This window comes from Corvus moneduloides, chromosome 17 (genome assembly GCF_009650955.1).
Source record: "Corvus moneduloides isolate bCorMon1 chromosome 17, bCorMon1.pri, whole genome shotgun sequence".
Lineage (NCBI taxonomy): Eukaryota > Metazoa > Chordata > Aves > Passeriformes > Corvidae > Corvus > Corvus moneduloides.
The window spans coordinates 1,792,122-1,814,249 of NC_045492.1; the positions used below are offsets into that span (position 1 = coordinate 1,792,122).

Sequence of the window (22,128 nt, forward strand, 5' to 3'; positions counted from 1 at the left end):
ACAGCTGCCATCAGACACCCAAACCAAACATGGGTTTGTTTAAACAACCATTCCCATTTTGCCATGAACAAAACCAACACCCCTGCCCAGAGCTGGTGCTGACATTAGCACCATCATCATCAAAGCAAACAGAAAAGAAAATGCTGCAACTGAGACGTACATTTATCATACATATTGTATTGTACATATTGTGATTACTTTTTGCCTTTTTAAAATAAACTTCAGATGTATGTGAAATACCCCTGTAGCTGTACTCACATAAAGCTGCCCAAAGCGGTGTCAAATTCTGGGTTTACACAATTTATTAGGATGCTCTTAAGTGGTTCCATTCAAAGCTTGGAGGAAGCAACTCCACACCAAAAAGGCAGTCATTATTGCCTGAAAATTATCCTTGGGATTTGCTGCCACTGATAAAATTGTGTTAACCGAGCCTGTGGGGAACACCTGGGAAAGTCAGCAGAGGGAGAACCCAGTGGGAAGGTCTGCAGCAGGGAATGTCACCCTCAGGGAAGGATGACGACTTTAGGGACCATTTGACCGAACTGAACATGACCAGGTCCCTGACACAGAATCACAAAATTAACAAGGTTGGAAAAGACTTTGAAGGTCATCAAGTCTGACCTAAGACCTGACGGGACATCCCGTGAGCACTGAGGGAGCTGGAATGTCACTGCAAAGCCCATCTCAATTATCTGGGAAAGCTTGTAGCCATCAGGAGAGGTTCTGATGACAGGAGGAATCTAAATGCCACCTCCCCCTTCAAGGAGGATCAGGGACACTACAAGGCTGGTTGGCCTCACTGGAGCTTTCCCCCCTCCTTGGTGGCATTCTGTCAATCCTACCCACTTGCAGTGTCATTCCTCATTGCAGATATCCCTACAGCAGTGCCACAACAAGGTGTTACAGCTGTGGCTCCTGCAGAACCTCCCTCCAGCCTGTCTCCCTTCGGCCTCAGCAGCCTCACAGCCCTCACTGGCTCCACAGGGCACTATCCACAAGCACTAAAAATCCAGGAATTGTGTCCGAAATCTGCTGTTCAATATCCAATGCAATCAACAAGGGTGGATGAGGTCTTGGGAAAGAACTATTCCTGAAGGATCCTAGTGGAAGGACAAGTCCAGGCAGCCTGACCCTCGCCCCCAGGAGCACACAGACAATTCATTTCCACCTGGATATTCTGTCACACATAAGGAATAAGGACCAGACCACCAGCTCTTTAAGTAGTTTTATAAAAGTATTTGACTTACTGAGATACTGTTACAGTTACCTGAGTATTTGAAATTACAATGCAAGGAAATATCGACAATGAATTTCAGTACAGTATTTTACAATCCAGTGCTGCTGATCCCAGTTTCTACACGAGTTCACTAGAGCACATATACACAAACAGTGATTCTTGGAGAAAATTAAAAGACACCACAAAAAAGGGGGCTGGAGATACCAATATAACAGAGTTGAGATTACAAATCCAGTGCAGCATGTAATAAAATTAAAACAACAACAAAAAAAAAAAAAAAAAAAAAAACAAAACACCCCCAAACATTTTTTTTACTGTTCTCAGAATAATAAAAAAAAAAGGTGTTTTTTTTTTTAAACACAAGCAACTGGATTAAAAAAACCCCAAACTTCCATTCTAGATCAGATAAAGACATGATGTATTTATTGTGCATGTCATTAGTATATGAACAGTACCTGAGCTACTTGTAAAAATAAGGCTTTGTTAATTCTCAGCATTTAATTTTCTCACTTCATTCTCATGAGGGAAAATTCTAAATAAAATTTCTTTTAATACTTGGTAATTAGGATCAATTGAAAGTTGCATATGAATGTACATTTGTGACATACTATGAATTTATGCAGCTCAGGTTGCTAAAACAGTTGAAGCAGTGGGAGACAAACTCATTAATCTCTGCTGAAAATCCAATCCACAAAAACCTGTTATCTGGGATAGCAGCTGCTCTGGGCTCATCCCTGTATTGCTTCACCAGATCCCCAGAAAGAACTGAAAAGTGCACCAGTGGCTTGTATGAATTCCTTTTAATTTCTACACAACATGCTGTAAAAATTTAACAGATTTGTTCGTATGCCAAATGCCTAAGGAATCTGAACCTGTGCCTTCAGAAATATTGTCAGTGTAACATGGTAAAGTTGCTTTAAACTTTTTATATTTGGCCAAATCCAATATGTCACTGATTATTTTTCCGTCTCAATGAGCTCTTTATTTGCAATATTTTTAAATCATATCTGGTGCTTGGGATATCCAGCCCCCTTTCTCCCATCCTGGTACAGCAGAAAAGACATATAAACATGCCATTTAAATTAAAGAAACAATGGAATAAGTGGAATCCTGGACATCAAAAATATATACAAGCAGGTATGTTTTTCCTGAACTAAACATTTCAACCATAAAAATATTCAACAGCCAAACCCTATAGAACTAGGGCTAAGGCTATTTCAATTATAGCTATTCTTTATTTTAAAAATATAGGGCTGACAGCCTTTTGGGTGATATTTATACATGAACAACAGTTCTAGGTTCCCTACACGAATCGTAAAGCAATATGCAGAACATAGACTATTTTTCATAGCTTAATCTTGCATTATCTTGCTTAATTTAATCTCTCTTGTAAATATGTTAGATAACTACATTTCAATGTAAGAATTAATATAAACAGAAAATATATATAAGGCTTTTTTCTGTTTTCCTCATGAGCTGTATACTGTGATAGATCCAAATGTTGTGGAAGTTGGCAATTCTCCTCCCAGTCACACCTGAAGGTGAATTCTCACCATCAATGAAACTTTAAACAAGGGGCATTTCTGTATCATCAGCACCTCTCCCCGGGCCTTCCTTCGATTAAGCCTGACAAGTCCCACCCTCCTGCCTTCCCCAAAGCTTTTATCACTGAGACCTGACACACTTGTGAACTCAGTTAAAACCTGTAGTGTCTTGGTTCTTTCTCAGGCCTCAATCAGATTTTCCCTCTTGTGGTTTAGATGGATGAGGCAGCAGGAAAGAAATACTCTTTTCCAGACTGAACGTTCAGTTTTACACTTTCCCACTGTCCTGTTTCAGCTCTGTCATGTCAAAGAGTCTTAAATGCAGCTCCTGCCCCAGTGCTCTGAGCTGCAGGTTTGCTTTAATGTGTGCTACATGTTATTTCAAGTGTCACGTCTCTCACTGTGGCTACAGCTCATTTCACTGGTGTCTGCCTTCCTCCCTTCAGGGGAAGGGAAAGGGCTGACCAGACCCAAAAAGTGCATTCAGTCTAAAGGAGCAGTAAAATGCAAAATGTTCTTGTAAACCAGAAAAGAATTAACAGATTCTAAAAGGAAATAAAAGATGTTAATCCAACAGGAACTCGCTACAAAAGTTACAGGCTGTAAGTAGCTTAGGGTGAATTAGCTTAGAAACCTCCCCAAAACTTTAGTTTCAAACTTTATAGAACTATTTACTGATGCTCCGGCTTTCCGAAAACCTGAAATCCATGTCTGAACTTTCTAATCCTCTTGGCCTCAGCCAGTCTCACACATCAGTTCAGCCGCAGAAATGATGAGCAGGATCATTTTCTGAATCCAGTTGTTTTGTGTCTCTTCCTGAGAGCCCAACGAACTCTTCGGAGCAAACTGACTGCAACATGTAGGAAAAACACTGAGGGTAATGTCCATTAATGCTGCTGACAAACATCAGCCTGCAAACAGGAACCTCAATGGAATCAGTGCAATCCCAGCTGGGCTTGTCTTTTGCAAAACAAGTGAAGTACCACAGTGTTAATATCGATTTCAAAGTTAAAATGTGTTACACAGCAAAAGCTCAGAATCCTTAAGAGGGCACAAAGCAGTGCTCCAACAACTTTGGGCAGGTGCCTGTTTTGCTGACAGGAGCAGGATTGGGATAAACCAAAGCGAAGCTATGCCCTGGATTTGTGCCACAGTTTGACATCCCCTTAACAGCAGCTTGAGTCCAGCTGGCACATGAGCAGACTCCAGGCAGGGAAAAACAGTCTGGCCACACTTGAGTTAGAAAAAGACGCTTAAGGAATGGAGCTGCTCACGGCACAGAGGTGGATCCAAGCTGGCTCTGACACTGCTGTGAAGAGGCTCAGGATGCTGCTGCAGCATTGCAGCTACCAATGAACTTCCCAGTGCATCAGTAGCAAAAATGCTACTAAAAAGGAAAGACAAAACTATTGTTAAAAATCTGTCAGTCATTAAGGACACATTCTAATTAATGAATGGTAAAACAAAGCAGAGCCCAAAGCTGTATTAAACCTCTACTTCGGTCATTAGTCACTCGTAGCCATATCTGATTCCGCATTTGATTTCTGAAAGTGCTCAGCAGAATTCCAGAGTTAATGTGGATAACCTCAGGATAACATCCATTTATTTACACATTAGTACTGTTAAATAAATCCAAGTCATTTCTACTTTACAATGAAGTGTGCAACAAGCAGAAGAAGTGAAGAACATACATCGTGTTGAGTTCACATTCTTCAAGGTGCAAATTTCAGCTACTCTTGCCCAAATCCTTCTGTTTCTTCAATTGCAAATAACAGCTTTTCCTTCAACTGCTCATAATTCTTATATGGTGGAAGGTCTAAGCGATTGAAACTGAAAAATAAAAAAAGTTAAGTACTGGTGAAGAATTCAAAAGTAACAAAAAATCCATTATGAATAGAGGTGATTGGAATTTTTGCTGTGGAGATGGATACAGGTATTTATACCCTGAGAAACGCTGACTACTGATATAAATGTATGTATTTCTGAGGGCAGAGGTTAGGATTCAAGTGCTCATACAATGATAGTTTTGGCTAACTTTTCCTTGCAGGAAAACCAACCTCTAGCTGGTTAATTAGAGTCATCATTCAGATTGGAAATTTTCAATTTGTGTGGTTTTACCTACCACTATCACCCGAAGAAATGAGTAAAGTGACCTTTTCTCTGGGAAGTGTGTGACTGTGGCTATTTCACTGAGGTGTGCAGTCGTAACAACGGATAGTCCCAACCTTGCTAGACAGTACTGTTAATTACTTTAATTGTTCTGTAACATAATACACAAATCCATGGAATGCACAATGAAACCTACTCCAAGCCACATGAGCTTTTCAGAAGTTCAGCTATTATTCAATGAAATAGTTCATTGGTGTAATTTGTGTTTGCTTTCACAGAGTCTCAACTATTTCAGCATATTACCCATTTACTAAAATGTCAAAGCAGACTGTGCTCAGCAAAACCAGAGCAATAGCAATATTCTGGTTTGTTATGTACTCACCAGGTATGACTTCTGGGTAACCAGTTTTCCTTTCCAACTTTTTCGATACAAAATTTTTGGGGTCCATTGCTCCCTGTAACAAATTCCAATAGACAAGGCATAGGTCCAGCTACCTTTGTATCACTATAGCACACACCTGAAGCATGCAAGGCTTAAAGAAAGCAGGATTACCATTATTTGCACAGAGAAGGGACATTTGTCTCACTGTACAGCTCTGCCTGGATCAAAGTACGCACGTGGAGAAATGCACCATGAAGCAATTTTAAAGCGCAATAAATAGGTGTAAACATTCCTTCCCTTTTTCCATCATAGCTCAAGTATATGCAGGGCTTACCAAACAGCATTCAGTGTAAGAGTCATTAAAAATGCCATAAATATATAATTTGGTTCTTTTAAAAAGTATCTCCTGCATTAGAAGGGTTATTAATACATACCCATGAGGTCAGCAAATCCTCCCACTGGCAATCTGCATGTTCCAGTCACAAACTGCAAGAGTCTCATTCTCTTCTCATTATCTATTTCTTTCACAAACTGAAAAACAGTAATTGAAATAAACATTTAGGGATAGAGTCAATCTTCAGATTTTCACATGATCACCAACCACAGATGAACAGTAACGTGGCTGTTAGGAACATCTGGATTAGCAGTAACAGTTTCTATCTGCACTCTGCAGGTGTGCTCAGTGTTCTGACTACTGTTCACTGAGCTGTAGCTGTGCTCTGCAACTTCTGCTGGTCTGAGAATAAAGCAAAGTCTGCAAACCTGCCAGAACCACATGATCTGCCTGCTGGTCCTGGTGTAGTGCCTGTAGATGGTGTGTCTCTGCCAGTCATTCAGGTCAATTTCTTGCATTCCACAGAGAAGCACCTTTGGGGCAGAAAAAGGGAAATAAGCAGAGGAGTACAAATTTCCACTTTCCTTCTGTGATTTCCCACACAGCAAAAGAGAACAACTGGACCCTCACTTAGCAGCACCTGCAATAACTGTGCACTTGGTTTTAATTTTAAACTTCATCCAGAACTTCTATAAACAAAGACTGGTGATGGCTCATGAAGTGTATTTGGAGAGGCCACAAATCAGAGAGCATCTCTGTTGTGAAAAATGGAGTAATTGCTTGCAATTTTAGGAATAAATTCTTCCCTCTGAGGGTGGGGAGGCTTGAGTACAGGTTGCCTAGAGAAGCTGTGGCTGCCCCATGCCTGGAAGTGTCCAAGGCCAGCTTAAAGGGGGGTTGGAGCAACCTGGGATAGTGGAAGGTGTCCCTGCACATGGAAGGGGGCTGGAACAAGATTATTTAAGATCCCAACCCAAACCATTCTGGGATTCTATGTAGACATTCGAACCAGAACAGTTTATCTTTGCCATACAATTCTTCACTAGGGATAGGATGTTTTGTTTTGATGGTTCTACTTTTCAAACCAAACAGATGCTTCAGAAGTTGTAATTTTGAGAGATCAAACTGAGAACTTGGCCCAATCTATGTGCACCATCCACTGCATATCTGGTTTTATCTCCCATTCTGTCAAGTTACTCATTCTTTGAACGCAGGCGAATCAAAGAATCACGAAAACAAAGTAAGAAATTTCTCCTGACAGAATCTTGGCCTCTAGAAACATCTAAGTTGGCTGCAAAGAGGAAAGTTAAGGAAAACACATTAATCTAATACTATTCCATGAAGTTTCCCACATATTCCCTATAAAACAGAGTTGTCAGCCTAAGTGAGTTCTGCTCTTCAGATGTACTGACTGGAGTTTAAGTATTTTATGTGTAATGGCCTGGATCCAGCAACAGCCAAGCAATCCTTTACCTCCAGTTCCTTTGCATCAAAATACTGCAAATACTGTTGTGGCAGAATTTCATTGAAGCCTTCAAAGAAAGCCTGTGTCTGCTCCTCAACACCTCGGGACAGTCTCCATTCTGCTACTAGCCTGGAAAAGAAGACACACCAAGACATTTTAAAGGGCTTATGCTAACCCAAGTCCACATCTTTGCCTATTTTGAGATGAACTGTAAGCCAATTTAAAAAAACATGGAAAGTCTGGAAAGTTCTGGGGATAGAGCTCTATATAATTTTATCAGCAGCCTTTACTCTGTGCAAATGATTTCATTTTTTCTCTAAATTAAACCCTAAGTGTTCAACCATTCTGCTACAGAAGTGTTTTGGACTCAAAGAGGAGGCAGCATCTCTCCACTGATTACATTAATGAGAGCACAGCAGTCCCAAGGTATTTGAAGATTTTGTCTGATATTCTCCCCAGAAATCTCAGTTGTTATCCATGACAAGGTAAAAAACAAGTCAAGCTGTACTGGTGAAGAGCAGCAGGACTGCCAGCTTACCAAGCAGTGACTATGTCCATTTGGAAAGTTCCATATTTGTTTCTGTTAATCATGAAACTTTGCTCTGTGGCAGAAAATCCACTCTCCATTAATAAAAGGGTGAAAAGCAGGCAGGAGACCCGGAGAACCTGAACCCAGGGAGAAGCAGATATTATGCTGAATTCAAGCCTAACCTGTCAGGAGCACTGGAGTCTAAAGGAGAGGTGGCTATTTCTCATTTCAGTCCTAGAAACTTTGGGGACTTAAAGCAGGACTTGGAGTAAGACAAAAGAATCTGAATGAAACTGGAATCCGAGCTCTCCCTGGGTTCCTAGGAACTAAAGAAGAATGATTTCCTGCAGATCCTTCCTCCTGCCAAATGCCAGTATGTTTCTTGTGCAAACACCACCTTTTTTGTGAATTGCTGAAACGTCTGCAGATTTCTCATGCGATGAAAATAGAGCCCACTCCCGACTCCCTCCCCCTGCCCACGGAAAAAACCTTCACAGAACACATCCTAACAAAGAGGAAAATGATTCAGTTTAGTTTGTGCCTGCAATGTGTGATGACATTTTTTTGTTTTTGCAAGCACATCCTCCAAGCTTTTATGTTGACATTCACACCTTAAATCGGAGCTGCTGTACTGCTGTACACTGAGGAAGGAGGGGCTATTTCAGGACAAAGCAGGTCACTGTTCATATTTTTATTCCTTAATCGCTCTTAGGCTCCTTCACTCTTAATCTACTGCTTTAAAACATTTTGGTGCTGCAAATATGATCCTTCCTTTATGACAATACAACGTATGACATCATTCATACCACTGTTACAACTACAAGACCAGTTCAGATAAAACTAATAGCAATTCTAAGTATCTTTGAAAAATAAGAATCTTCACAAAAGCATCCAAAAATGTTCTCCAAAAAAATCCAACAAAAACCAACCCCTCAAAACTCCAAATGAACCAGAAATGGCTGGCTAGAACATCAGCAGGCTATGAAACAATATAATAATAAACACATGTAACATTTCATGAAATACCTGACATTCACAATTCTTGTCATGGTGTTCTGCTAAACTGAGATAACATTAGAAAAAAGTGGACTTTCTTCTAACCATGATCTTTAGGAAAAGTGCATTTTAGAAACTTATTTCTATCAATATTCCTCTTTCAAATATGAGATCCAAACACTTGCCACTTGTTGCCAGCATCAGCAATTATTCAGCAATGCTTTAGATGACACAGTCTTTTGTTGCTAGAACTCAAGAAAGAAAATGACCAAGTATTTTAAGGTCTTCACTTATTCTTCTCACCTGATGTAGTCTTCTTTATTTTCTTCTGTGACCAGAATGTTGCTACCATTTGGCTTCAAATCATGGCTTTTGATTTCACCTAGTATTTCTTTATCAACAGAAAAAAACATTTCCAAGCCACATTCTTCAATATCATTCTCTCTGGAAGGAAAAAATAGTTTTAAATAACTGTGTTGAGAACTTGCACACAGTAGAGGACATGAATATAAAGAACCTTAAGGCAGAAGGTTTGGAGCTAAATGGTCAAGATAAGGAAATGCTCCTTACACAATAATTACAGCCTTGCAAGAAGTCCTGGAGTTTATATGTTGATTTATGCTTTTGCAAAGTGAAGAACTGCCTGAATATACAGAGGTTTTCATGACCATTTTCCTCCACAATGAAGTGCAAAATCAAGGCATTTATCCTGGCCCAGAACACAGAAATGCCACTCTTGGAAACATGGCTGTGGTTTATCAAGCCCCATGATGCAACTGCACTTCTGAACTTCATCTTTCTGAAATACATGGTATTGCATGAAACCTTGGGTGAGGAGGGAAGGCTTCAGATGAAGGGCTGATTTTATTTCATCATCCACCCCTTTTAAAAAGAAAGCTACATGCTCCAGCTCAGTTTGAGCACAGAGGTTTGGCAGATGACCTCTAAAAGTCCCCTTCCAAGCTCAGTCAACCTGTGACATCTTCAAAATTGTGGGAATGAGACGAAGAGCTCCATGATACGAGTGCCAAGGAATGCTTCCTGCAAAGTTGTAAGATTTGGTTTTTCTGCAAGGAACAAATTTATGTCTGTCCTGACAGACATGGCTCTTCTCCCCTGGAAATATGCAGTCCTTTCCTCAGGGGTACCTCCAGCAGCACTACAGACAAGCAGGCTCAGCTACCCTGAAGTTTGGGTCTGGACTGGGAGGACTCTGCAGCCCTTGGAGGTCCAAAGGCTTTTGTCCAATTCTCACATCCTTAAGTATTTTTTCAAAGGGGCAAAGCCTTTCCTGGACTACAGCCTAGAAGATTTCTATCACTGCAGAAATTGCTTTGAATTAAAATGAAGGCACATTAGCAGCACATCCATGGGGTGCAGAACATTCTACTCTGAAAACCAAATAAAATTCCTATCTCAATTCTTAAGCATCTCATATGCTGCTTTCTCTGCTCCTCATATTTATAAATATTTAGCAATATTTAAGATAAACCTTCCAAGAATCACCACTACAGGAGATGAAAATCCTGGCTTTTATATTTAGTTTCGCGTTTCAAAAACCAATCTATTCTCACACCTTCTATGGAGCTTTCAAAACACGTTTAAAACTAGTCTGTCTTAGTGTGATTCTTAAGTAAAATGTTTTGTCTCTAGTCACAAGAAAGACTAATTTTTCTGTGAAATTGTTTTTACTATAACTGAAGAAAAAAAATTTACTCAATTTGTCTTTCTTTCTTTTTCTTCTAATGTATTTCTTACCTCCTGGCATCCTCCTATGGCAAAATCAGTATAGAATTACAATCAAAGGGGTTTTAAAGATGACTTCTTAAAATATCTGTAATACATAATTCCAAAATAACTGTGGTTTAGAAATTCCACATCCTTTTTACTTGCTCATGTCTGGTGGGGAATTTGCAAAGGAGTGGAAGAGGAGGACTCCACAAGAGCATGGACACAGAGGTGCCCGACCACGGAGATGTGGAAGGCTGCAGGTAGGAATGATCTGGAATCATTAAGCTTGGAGCAAAAATATCAGGACAGCTAGAATTTCTTTAAAGCATTAAATCTTCAATACTAACCTTGAAGTCAAATTGCAAGTGTGACTAACAGAAGAATTATGTGGTAGTAAATAATAAACTACATTTGTTAACTTTGTGTTATTGTAGCACTACACATTTTGTTTTCTAAACCAGGTACTAGAGAAACATTAAATGGATTTTTGCTGATTTCTTTTAATCAGTTATCTGAGAAGTCTCAGTCAAATTTACTCAAGCCATTTTATTTGTAACCATGTTCAAGACTGCCACGTCTGTATGTCTAACTAGAATTAATAAAGCCAACAAAAACATGAACACAAGATACTGCATGAAATATTCAGTGAACTAGAAAAGCTCTGCATTAAAAATCATTCTTTGTGTATCTTAAGTCACAGTAAAAATTCCATACTGCTCTGCAATGTTAGATTATACTTTTCAGTGGGGTTGTTAGATTTACACCTACTTCCTGGCAGAAGTGGAAACCAAAACCATTGTATTGCTATTTTAAGAACAAAATGAAGTCAAACTCACTTTACCCAGATGAGAGAGTTGTAAAACTCTGGGTCAACAGATTCTAAATCCTTGAGTCCTACTGCCTTGTTTAGGATACGTTTATAGAATGGCAGAGAGAAACCAGTGTCAATGAACTTCCCATGGAACAAAGCCTGAGGAGCACAAAAACAGAGAAAATAATGCAGATGATGATTCAGGACTTAAGATGACAATATTCTGTTCTCTGTGCCCATGAAATCTGACAGCCAAAGAATTCAACCAACCTGAGTATCATGACTACCAATATGCTGAATTAGTTAATTCCAACAGGAGTTACAGCCAAACACCTGATAGTTTCAACTCAAAAGTGGATTTTTAATTATCCATCTGATGGCACAATATTTATTTATTTATAGGAAAATTACAGGGCAGGCCCTCTTCCTGCTTTAGGACTTACCATGGCAATGAACCTCCCGATGAATCTGAAGTATTTCAGGTGGTCGGGGTTGATGTAAGAGGCTGGGTTTATCTGTAAGCAGTAGTTATCTTTCCCTGCATATTCAAACAGGCAATACATGGGGTTCAAGACTTCGTGTGACAATAGAAAGAACCACTCCCTGAAATCACACAAACAATAAAAACACATTTCAAAATAAATCACAGCAGAAATGACTGCAGCTAACTCATGTTGACTCAGGCCCTTGTTGGCACAGTCTGCCTCCTTCCCCAGAGAGCAGCTGGCCCACACTGACACCAGAGGGAAACCAGAGCAAATTACAAATTAAAATGCAAAGCTGCAATGATACACAACTGTCAGTGGTTTGGATAAAACCCACTCTTATCTAAATGAGCACATTACAAGTCTACCACTGATCTAAACATCTGGGGTTGGGGAATGCCAATTAACATATGCACTTCTCAGTTACATTCCAGTCAAGATTTTGGATTTAAATGTAGATTTCTGTTCATTTTTTCAATAAACTCTACTTTGAGATTAACGGTTGGGTCAAAAGCTCACTTTAGATGAGTAAACTGCATCTCTTTAATCGTGGAGATGATTAAAGTCATTTCTAATGCAAACTGAAAATCACTTTATACAGTTTTAAGAGAAGCAAACATCTTGCAGAACTGCCTTCCTCAGATGTTCCAAGATAAGGAATAAACTTCACTCCTATTGTGAAAGCACTGCAGTTTAAGTATCTGCTTTGGGGAAGCCTTCACATCACTTAGAGAACAAGTTATTATCTGCCATTTCAATGTAGTTTACCTTGCCACACCTCCATAATCTAAACCTTCTTCACCAGGGAAAATAACCCATAAACGTCTCCGGAGATCCTGAGGGCTGAAGCTCATTATCTTAGTGAAAGAAAAACAATCAATTCTTTTTAAGAAAACAGCTATAAGCACTGGCTAGAATTATTACTATTTTCTAACAAGAACTAGAGCTTTTAATAATTTGGAAAAATTTTAACCAGGGTCTACAGAGCTTAACATTTTAACCTTAGGTCTACAGAGATTAACAAGAATTTCACTACTAATAATGCAAATAGAATTAATAATTTTTGTTTTTAAAAAAATTAATTACTCATTTCAAGACAACCAGACTAAGATCAACTTAATATATTTTCGTACATAGTCCACACTAGAGTACAACACACTGTGAGGAAAAATGCACTAACAAACATCAGCACAACTTGAAAACATCCTGAGAATGGGGTGCTGCTCTGCCCCGGCACGCTCCTCAAAATTAACTCACATTTTAAATCACCCTGAGGAAAAACTTAAAAAAAACTAACTAAAAAAAAAAAAAAAAAAAAAAAAAAAAAAAAAAAATCACCTTCGCCAGATAAATCAGTGCCAGAACTTCATATTTTAACATGATCTTCTAAGTGTGAACGCAGCCTGACTATTAAACTAGTATTTTTTGTTAGCCTGACTTAAAGTAACATTAGCAAGCTATCAAAGGCTCAAAAATGACATGTGACAAGAAATTTAATAACTCCAATTTTCATGCCCATTACTCTCATGTTTTAATACAATACCTGCTGAAACGAGTCCTCAAATAATGTTTTCCTGCTCACTGTGATCTTTATGTGCTGTGGCATTGCCAGTTGCTGAAAGGAAATTTTTTAGAGGTGAAGGGTACAATCACTTAAAGTTTCCACTACTGAGTTTGGACCGGTATTTGTTGTATATATTATAAGGTACAGTTGAATTTCGTTAATTTATATAAAACAAACCCAGTAATCAAGGTATCTGAATTGGAATTTAATCCAAGAACAGACTGCTTCCAACATTACTATCTACAGTGGCATGCACACATCTCCAGATGCTGCTCAGAACAGGTTAAATATTGCACTCCTACAAGATACTGGAAAACATGAAGATCAGTAACATATTCTACCTGAGAAAGGGTTTCTACCCCAGAATTTATGAGACACATGAAGTACCTCTCCTATGAAAAAAGGCTGAAAGAACTGGGATTGTTCAGTCTGGAGAAGCTTCAGGGTGACATAATTATGGTTGGAAGGGACCAACAAGAAAGGTGAAGAGAGGCTACTGAGAATGGCCTGGAGCAACAGGACAAAGGGAAGGGCTTCCCACTGCCAGAAGGCAGGGGTAGATGGGATATTGGGAAGAAATTGTTCCCTGGGAGGGTGGGCAGGCCCTGGCACAGGGTGCCCAGAGAAGCTGTGGCTGCCCCTGGATCCCTGGCAGTGTCCAAGGCCAGGCTGGACAGGGCTTGGAGCAGCCTGGGACAGTGGAAGGTGTCCCTGGCCATGGCAGGGGGTTGGAATGAGATGATCTTTAAGGTCCCTTCCAACTCAAACCATTCTGTGCTTCTATTAATTTAATAAAAAATTAAAACATTCAGGCTATACTGCACAAAATTCCAAGTGAAAAATGAGGCTCTCCACTATTTTCAAAGGATAATTCAGTGACTCTTGAAAACTGGAACATTTAAACCTAAGACTTTTTCCTAAACACGAATTTACTTCATCTCTTGATATAAAGAGCTTAGAGGACCAAGACTGACACACTGGAATTTGGTATTATGTTAGAGCACCCTAACATGCACCACAGTATATCCTTCAGTGCTTAGACATGTCTGTTGTGTGGCAAATGCCCTGCATTTTCTGCCAGAAGTGGGTATTTATACAGAAAGTAGATCGTGTATTAGCTCTAAAAATACTGCCTCCATATATTCCTGTATGAACAGCAGCAAGAAAATGCTATTCAGAAACCCACCACTTCAAGAAAAGTAGGTAAATCGATGTCTTCCTTTATTCTAAAACATTTTAAAGCTATAAGTTACATTGCTTTAAAGCTTACCTGAGATGATACAATTCAATACAATACAATGTATTTCCTCCTTCCTAATTTACCTCACCTTTAACCTTAAAGTAGTTTGATTCCCTTTATTGGAAGGCACTGAAGAAGGCATTGAAACCATCTAAGCAAAACCAAAAATGCAAGCAAATATTGCCAAGAAATGAATCCGTACCTGACACCAGAATCTGAAATAATGGACCTTGGCCTTGAAATCACGCACATAAGCTATCTGGGGTCCATTGTCTCTGCAACCAAAACGAGGAAAAGAATGAATTTCCAAGTGTTTTTGTAACTGAAGTAAAAGTCTGCGAATGTTTTAGTTATACAGCTGTATGGTTTAGCTGGCTATCTAGTCACATTTTTTGATTTTGGAGTGTAATTTCTTGTTTTTAAACTAAAAGAAAAAAATCTTCCTTTGTAAACTGTGGAATGCTTATCAGTACATTTAAAACACTACCTGATCATTAACTGTAAAAAAAGATTCTAACAATAAGGATGTGATGACATTCAGTTAACTTGGGAGGTAAATTCTGGTTTTGACTTCATTCTGGTTCCTAAGAAAATCAAAAAAAGAAAGGGTTGGGTCTCTTAAAAAAGAGAGACTAGTAACTCTCAGGAAGGGATCTGGTCATCAACAGGACAGATGCAGCTTCTCCATTACTCTCAAATATCATTCACTACGTGGCAAGAAGGATTCTGCAGTGTTCGGAACTCTGCCTTCTTCAGGGACTTAGCAGTGAATGAAAAATCCCAGGTAATTAAGCAGCATTGCTCTATGTAAAACTTTCTGCCTAATAACGTAGTAAGAGGAAAAAAAAAAAGGTTTCGAAAATGATGTGTGCTAAACTTGACTTTTGAAAACTTAGTAAAATGTTAAGAACACTTACAGAGCTGACTTGCCCGTGCGGGGATCTATGTATGTAGTGGTTCTTCTATTGTGATCCACAAAGTAGGGAATTCCATCCACAGTAAATCGCATTTCCCAGCCCTCTGGCAAGGGCTTCTCATTTAACTGACTATGGATACAATAAAATACATGGTAACTGATCAACTTAATCTATTAAGTCAATCGAGTAATACCTGAGACATTAAGCATTTCGGAACATCTAGAAAATCTACGGATTGAGAAAGTTTCCATTTGGATTTATTTTGGCTTTTCCCCTGCTCCTAAATTTGCAGTCAGCTCTCCATTAGACCAAAATGACTGGTTAAGTAAACATTAGCTCATTTGCTTGCACTACCTTAAATAAAAGAAAAAAAAAAAAAAACCCTTCAGGGAAAAATGTAAGCAAGGTTTATTGTTTCCTTCACAAACAACAGAATTTTATCTTCTAACTATAAAGCTTTTACTCATAAACTGACATAATTTTAACAGGTAGCTTTTGGTACCTCATGTATAATCACAGCAGCCAAAAACATTTCAGAATGACAAAAATAAAAGAAAATGCAAATACTGATCATGTATAATTTTTTGACAACTCCAAACTCAGTTTTGCTATACACAAAAGTACATCTCAGTATATTTGGAAGACCTGAGCAGTATCACTGTGACGTGCTCCCCAGTGACTTCCCTCCATAAACATCCTGTCCTGACTGTGCAGCCCAAACATGCTGTTGTTGGGCTGCTCCAAGAGTAACTGTTCTGCACAGCTGGCTGCTGCAGAGGTGAGTGGCTACAGCTGTTAGCCCTCTCACACAGCCTTGGCTGTCCCCCTTCCCCTCCTTCTCCACGGAGGACAGGTGAAGTTGCTTCACCAAACAGAGATTTTCAGCTCAAACAGCAGCTGGGACTGAACACCCTTCACCCTCAACTTCCTGCCTCCATTCCTTACCTCAAAGACTCACAGTGACACAGAACTCCAGTGTTTCTAGTAGTGCCTCAAGCTCTCTGTCTCCTTTGTTCCTCCTTTTTTTAAAAGGTGTGAGGAAAAGATGCTGCAGTTTTTTGGGTCTGTCTTCTTTCTGTCTCCTGCCTATCCCTGGAACTGTCCCCAAGGCCAGGTTGGATGGGGCTTGGAGCAATCAGGCATAGTGGAAGGTGTCCCTGCCCATGGCAGGAGGGTGGAACGAGATGGGCTTTAAGGTCCCTTCCAACCCAAACCATTCTGTGATTCTGTGACTGTCTAGGAAACAACCAAAGTCTTATTCAAGACTCTCTGCACTATCCCATCATCATACAAAAGAAATCTCTCCTTCCTCCAATGATACAGGTGTTTAAACAAATGTCATTGATTACTTATGAAAAGCAGAAGCTGTCCTGGGGATTGAGCTTATTGCTTACTGTTGACCAAGGCTTTCCTGGTAACTGTAGTATAACAAAGTAATACTGTGACAGTTTCCTTTTTGGCTAATATCTCTTAATTTTTTATGAGCTCTCTGATGTTTGCATAGCACAATCCATGTGTCACCTGTGCACAGCAGTTCCTGGCTCACTCTGCTCTCACTGCTTGGCTACATTTCTGTTTCATTTACATTTTCATCATACATGAAGCTGCAACTGATTTCTTACCCCTGACTCCTGGGGTCTTCCCACTGAGTGATTCGTGTGTTGTGATTGACAAAATACACTCTGCCATTGCTGTCAGTTCTCTTTTCTGAAAAGATGTAAAAGGAGAAAAAATTCAATTCCCCCTTTAATGTATTGCTGAGACTACATCAAATAAATAATACCAATCACCAGACCCTGCCACAGCCTCTCCTGTCCTCAGGTTTCTCTGTACCTCCTCTGACCCAACATATTTTAATAATAATTAAATAATAATAACAATCAAATAATCATTGACATTATTCCTTACTATGTCATTTATTTTTCAATTGTAGGAAAAATTAATTGAAAAAGGGAAAACTGTGAGCTGTTTTGTCCATAGGAAATTTCAACTGTGTCAAATATTGTGATGTGCCTGACAAGCAACACAGAAAGCAAACACAGAGGAGGGAACAGATGTACACAGAAGTATACAGAAGGTACCAGGGGGCTTCATGTTCAAATTATAGCAGGGAATAAAAAATGGTCAATGCAGTTTCCAAGAAAACCAATTTATATTTTCTCTCAGATGAACCATGGGCATACACCAACCTAACACAGCTTATAAGAAATGCCCTGGCTTGCTCTTCTGTACCATTCTGCAGCTCTTCATAACAATTTTACTCAGTGTTGCAAGAGAAATTACAAAAATGGGCCAAAATCTGACTACCACAAGTCAAAAGGTTCAGTTTCCAAGAGAAGTCTGTAAATAGGCATTTGCCTAAGAGCCTGACAGCAGAATTCCACACAATGTGGAGACTCAGTTTGCCATTTCCCGGACAATGCCAGCCTAAAGACTTTTCTTTGAAATGCTATATATGTAATGTACTAAGCACAAGTGTGGGGAACAACAGCTTTATGGCATGAAGTTGCATCAATACCATGATACAAAAAATCCAATAGTTCTGTTTGAAAAGCAGATGAGCCCAAATACCGAGGTCCAACTCTGCCAAGTAATTACTTGCTCCAAATTCCACAATTCTGAGAGCTTCACCTACGTATCATAAAACTTGAATTTTTGTATCTGCTTGATAGTCACACCAGAAAGCAGTTTTACAGTTCTATATTTTTATTACACCCCGACAAAATTTGTATTAATTGTAAATTCTCAACCCTGTAAAGTACAAGAACAAATTTACTCCAGGGGGAGGGCCAAGTCAAAAAGTGCTTAGTTGTCACTATAAAAAACATTTTCAGACCAACAAAACTGTTCAAGAGTTGTCTTGGAGAGAGAATTTGGCAGTTTGATTTAGAGAGGATTTGGAGGCTGATTTAGCAGGAACAGGATGGTAGGGGGGAATGAAAAACTCTCAAAAGGATGAGAGTGTTAAAGCAGCTATTACACTTGTTACCAGTGAACCAGAACACTTTATAGTTTCTAAACCACTTTGAAATGGAATATCCTAGTCAGGATTCTGTTTTAATAGCACATTTGATTAGATCTAATTTTAAAATATTTTTAATCCAGATTTTAATTTTTAAAAACTAGCCTAGAACAGCTGACAAATAATTTGGCAGAAGTATGCTTTAATGTTTAATTACACTGCATTACAAAACACATTCAAGTTAGTCCTACCCCATCCATGTGGCAGAGGGCCAAGAGGATCAAACTCTTTGTTCTGTGTGGATGAAAAATCCTGGTTCTGCAAGTTACACAAACAAATGAGGCATTAATGACTAGTCATTTGCTATCCAGATGTTCAACCATAGCCATCCCAGATTACTGAAGTAAATGCAGTTTTGTTAATGTTACACATAAGCAAAGATGCCAACTATTTCTTTTTCTTCACAGAGAAGGCCTGTTTTACTGACCTTGGCATGCTTAATTAACTACAGTGCCAAGAAATAATTACTCTTTGTTTAGTGCCCCTGCCTACGCAGGAGGAAATTAGTACAGTAGCACCCAAAACAATCAGAAAGCAAACCACTTCATTCCTGCACTCAGTACAGTTCTCCCTACCACCTCTTACGGGCTCCATTTTATTCTCACACATAAACCAAATCAGAACTCACATCATTCTTGATGAGCATGAGTATCATGAGCTGGAGTGATTGAATGTCAGCTATTCATCACAGGCAGACAATGGATTTAAAATGCTGGAAGGATTATTTTCAATTTCCCTGCTCTAACATTCCCTGCACACAATTCATTTTACCCAGAGCAGAAATGGGTAAAAGCCTGTGAGCTTGCCTACCTCCCAGGTGTTTGGCCAGGGTAACACAAGATACAATACAAATAAACCAGCTTATTACTAAGCTGTAGTTTGTTTTGAACCAAAGGCTTTATCAATATTGTACATAAATTTTATCCAAGATATACTGAGGTGACAGATAAACCCCATGTGCTGCCTGCAAGGACATGAACTAATGTTACAATGAGCCCTCCCTGCCGTGCTACACACAAAGATATATCATAGAACATAACAGAGTCTGGTGCCTTCATAGGGAAAGGTCACACACAAGCATGCCCAAACCCCAAAACCACCTCAATCCTCAGAGTCACCCATGTATTCCTTACCCCATAGATAAACCTCTGGTTGAACTGCTGCATGGCTCCTTGGAGCTGGCTGCGCTGGAGCTGCCACTGCTCGTAATTGCGGACGGACTCCAGCGTTGGTCTCTGCCACGTCGTCGTTCTGGTGAAGTGGTCAACGTAATAAATCCTCCCCATGTTGTCAACTCGGCGCTCCCAGCTTGGGGAAAAAAGACAAGTCACAGTTATAGCAGGCAATTTAAGGGCTCAGAGGTGCTTGGAAGCCAGTGTGGTGGAAGGGAACAGAAAGCATGGGCTCATCAGCAGTTTCTTCTCCTTGCACCCTTTGGTAAAATTATGCAAGAGCTAGAATTGTTTTAGGAGAATCACTTTTTTTTGTTGCATGCTATACAAAGTCAGACTCATTCAATTTACTGTATTTTTAGGGTTTTTTGAAATAGTTTTCAACTAAACCAGTGTCCATACTGTGCTGGCATCACTGCAGTTATCTCACCCAGCCGGTACCATAAATCTGCTGGTTTCTCCTAAAACTCATCAACCCCCCTGACATTTCAAGCTATTCAATGCAAGACTTCCTCACACTGATTTGGCAGAAAAGGAAGGTTTGGGCATTGGGTTTGGTGTTTTATTTTGGTTTGATTTTCTTTTGGTTTTTTTTTTTAAATTTTCAGTTCATATCTGATCAGTACTACTCATAAAACTTGAAAGAAAACATTCCTATTCTAAGTAAGCTTAAGCAATACACAAGTTGATCTGTTCAAAGAGTTCAAAATAACTTGAAACACGACAGGTGGGCTCCATTTAGGAGACTGTCTGCCAGTTTTTGTTCTTTTAATACAAAGTTCTCTTTACTATCCCATATTTTCACTTTGTAATTCTTTCTTGTGTGTCAACTATTTAAAGATGAAAAAGTGCAACAGAACAACTCTTGTATTTTTCTTATATTGTTAAAAAATAAGAAACATAGAAAAACTGTGAACTAACATCACTGGCTGTTCTGACGCCAAGAGCTGGAGAAGTTTAATAACCAAAGCTGGTTTCTTTGTGCATAGTAAATTGGCAGCTGGGAACCCTGAGACAAGATCAAAGGCCTGTGAACAGTAACCTTGGGATAAGAAGTAACCAAGAGCATTCCTGCTCAAGCTGATAGTTACCTCACTCCCAAAATACTTTTCTGTGGTTTTGGTTCTCTTACTCTTGAGGGTGTCTACTGTCTTTAACTGACAGTCAGTAAAGATGCAGTTGCTTAATCTTTGACAGTAAATTGAGATTTGGTTGTTTTTGACATTCAACTCTTTTCCATATGTAATCCTCAGAGACAACCTGGAGCAACTATTTGCACTGGGTTCACATTTCTATTTACAAATATCCTTTCCAGCTTTAGCAAACTGTCAGGCAATTAATTCCTGAAAAACCCAGACACCTGAGATGATCATATGGCTGATCCTGGCTCACCTTGGAGGAAGAGGCTCTGGCCGATCCCACGTTGTTCTTTTTTCAACATGATCCACATAGTACACTCGACCATGCTGGTCTACTCTTTGCTCCCAACTGAAAATAGATCAAAGAGTTTAATCTTCCTCCAGATCAAACTAATCCAAGCATGCATCTACAGCATAAAGATGAGAAACATTTGTTTTCATAAAATGTTTATTTCTAAACAAAATGCTTAAAACTAACCCTTGGCTCATGAGATGCACCAGAACGGTGTGCAACACACAGTGGTACCATTCCTCTAACAGTGATTCTATGTCAACTAAAATTTAAAAAAACATTGTACATGACCACCTTTCTGGGAAACTGAAGCTCAAATTCATGCTTATGTGTAACAACTTTAGCAAAATTTTGTACTCAATATCAAGCGTATCAATAACCTGTTGAACAGAACCAACTACAGATCATAATCCCCTTTTAGAGTATTTAGAGCATTAAATTAATACATGCACGTTTTTCAGTGATCAAGTCTATGCAGAGGTCACCATAAGGGCATTGCTCACATTTTCTGCCTATGCAGCATTTGGGATAATGACTTACCCCTGTATTTGCATTAAATGTAACATCACACAGGGAAAAAAAGATGCTATTTGCTATTTCTGTTGAAATCAAAATGATAAAGCAACAACTGATGTTTTCAAGACCACTTTTTTATTTCCATTATCCTGTGAGGTAATTCAGACCTCTCCTACCTTTTGGTTCAACTACCTGCAATTTAAGGCAGCTATTTCATCAATTACACCACTCACATTGGGAAGTTTTTGTTTTCCCTCATTTAGAGAGTCCAGAAACTTTTTCACTGTTGTTTTTTTAAAGTTGAGAGCTTTGAAGCAACAGGCCAGCTATCTCACAAATTCTACGTGTACCCAAAGCACAGCAGCATGTCCCTGCTACTCCCAGGAGCTGCAGTATGAAATCCAAATCTTCAAGACACGCTGCAGATTACGAACTGCAACAGCAGCTTTTCTTCTTCTTATCTGTACCAATATTTTCCTACCTGATTTTATTCTAATTTGAAGACAACAGGTTGTCACACTATTTTAAACCTGTGTTTCACTGACATGGGAATATATGATAAGTATCAAAAGTAGTTCTTTCCTTGAATGCTTGAAGACTGATCATGCAAAACAGTTATAAAACTCTCCAAATTCGTATTGGG

At 39.2% G+C, this 22,128-nt stretch overlaps 1 protein-coding gene across 5 annotated transcripts in view; it reads right to left on the reverse strand.

The window, feature by feature from the left end:
* Nucleotides 1-1,210: 1,210 nt before the first annotated feature.
* ITCH (itchy E3 ubiquitin protein ligase) overlaps nt 1,211-22,128 on the reverse strand; it is a 59,796-nt gene continuing 38,878 nt past the window's right edge. For 4 of the 5 annotated variants that reach the window (XM_032127465.1, XM_032127467.1, XM_032127464.1 and 1 more), the window contains 16 exons: nt 20,931-21,026; nt 19,500-19,674; nt 18,558-18,624; nt 16,967-17,051; nt 15,345-15,473; nt 14,630-14,702; nt 13,167-13,238; nt 12,392-12,480; nt 11,582-11,741; nt 11,164-11,297; nt 8,900-9,040; nt 7,080-7,200; nt 6,035-6,139; nt 5,707-5,803; nt 5,273-5,345; nt 1,211-4,611 (listed from right to left, as the gene is read on the reverse strand). In XM_032127465.1, coding sequence (XP_031983356.1) covers nt 4,512-4,611; nt 5,273-5,345; nt 5,707-5,803; nt 6,035-6,139; nt 7,080-7,200; nt 8,900-9,040; nt 11,164-11,297; nt 11,582-11,741; nt 12,392-12,480; nt 13,167-13,238; nt 14,630-14,702; nt 15,345-15,473; nt 16,967-17,051; nt 18,558-18,624; nt 19,500-19,674; nt 20,931-21,026 — 1,717 coding nt within the window. In that variant the 3' untranslated portion in view covers nt 1,211-4,511. The remainder of the gene's footprint in view (nt 4,612-5,272; nt 5,346-5,706; nt 5,804-6,034; nt 6,140-7,079; nt 7,201-8,899; nt 9,041-11,163; nt 11,298-11,581; nt 11,742-12,391; nt 12,481-13,166; nt 13,239-14,629; nt 14,703-15,344; nt 15,474-16,966; nt 17,052-18,557; nt 18,625-19,499; nt 19,675-20,930; nt 21,027-22,128) is intronic. The other variant, XM_032127463.1, reaches the window with a different exon arrangement.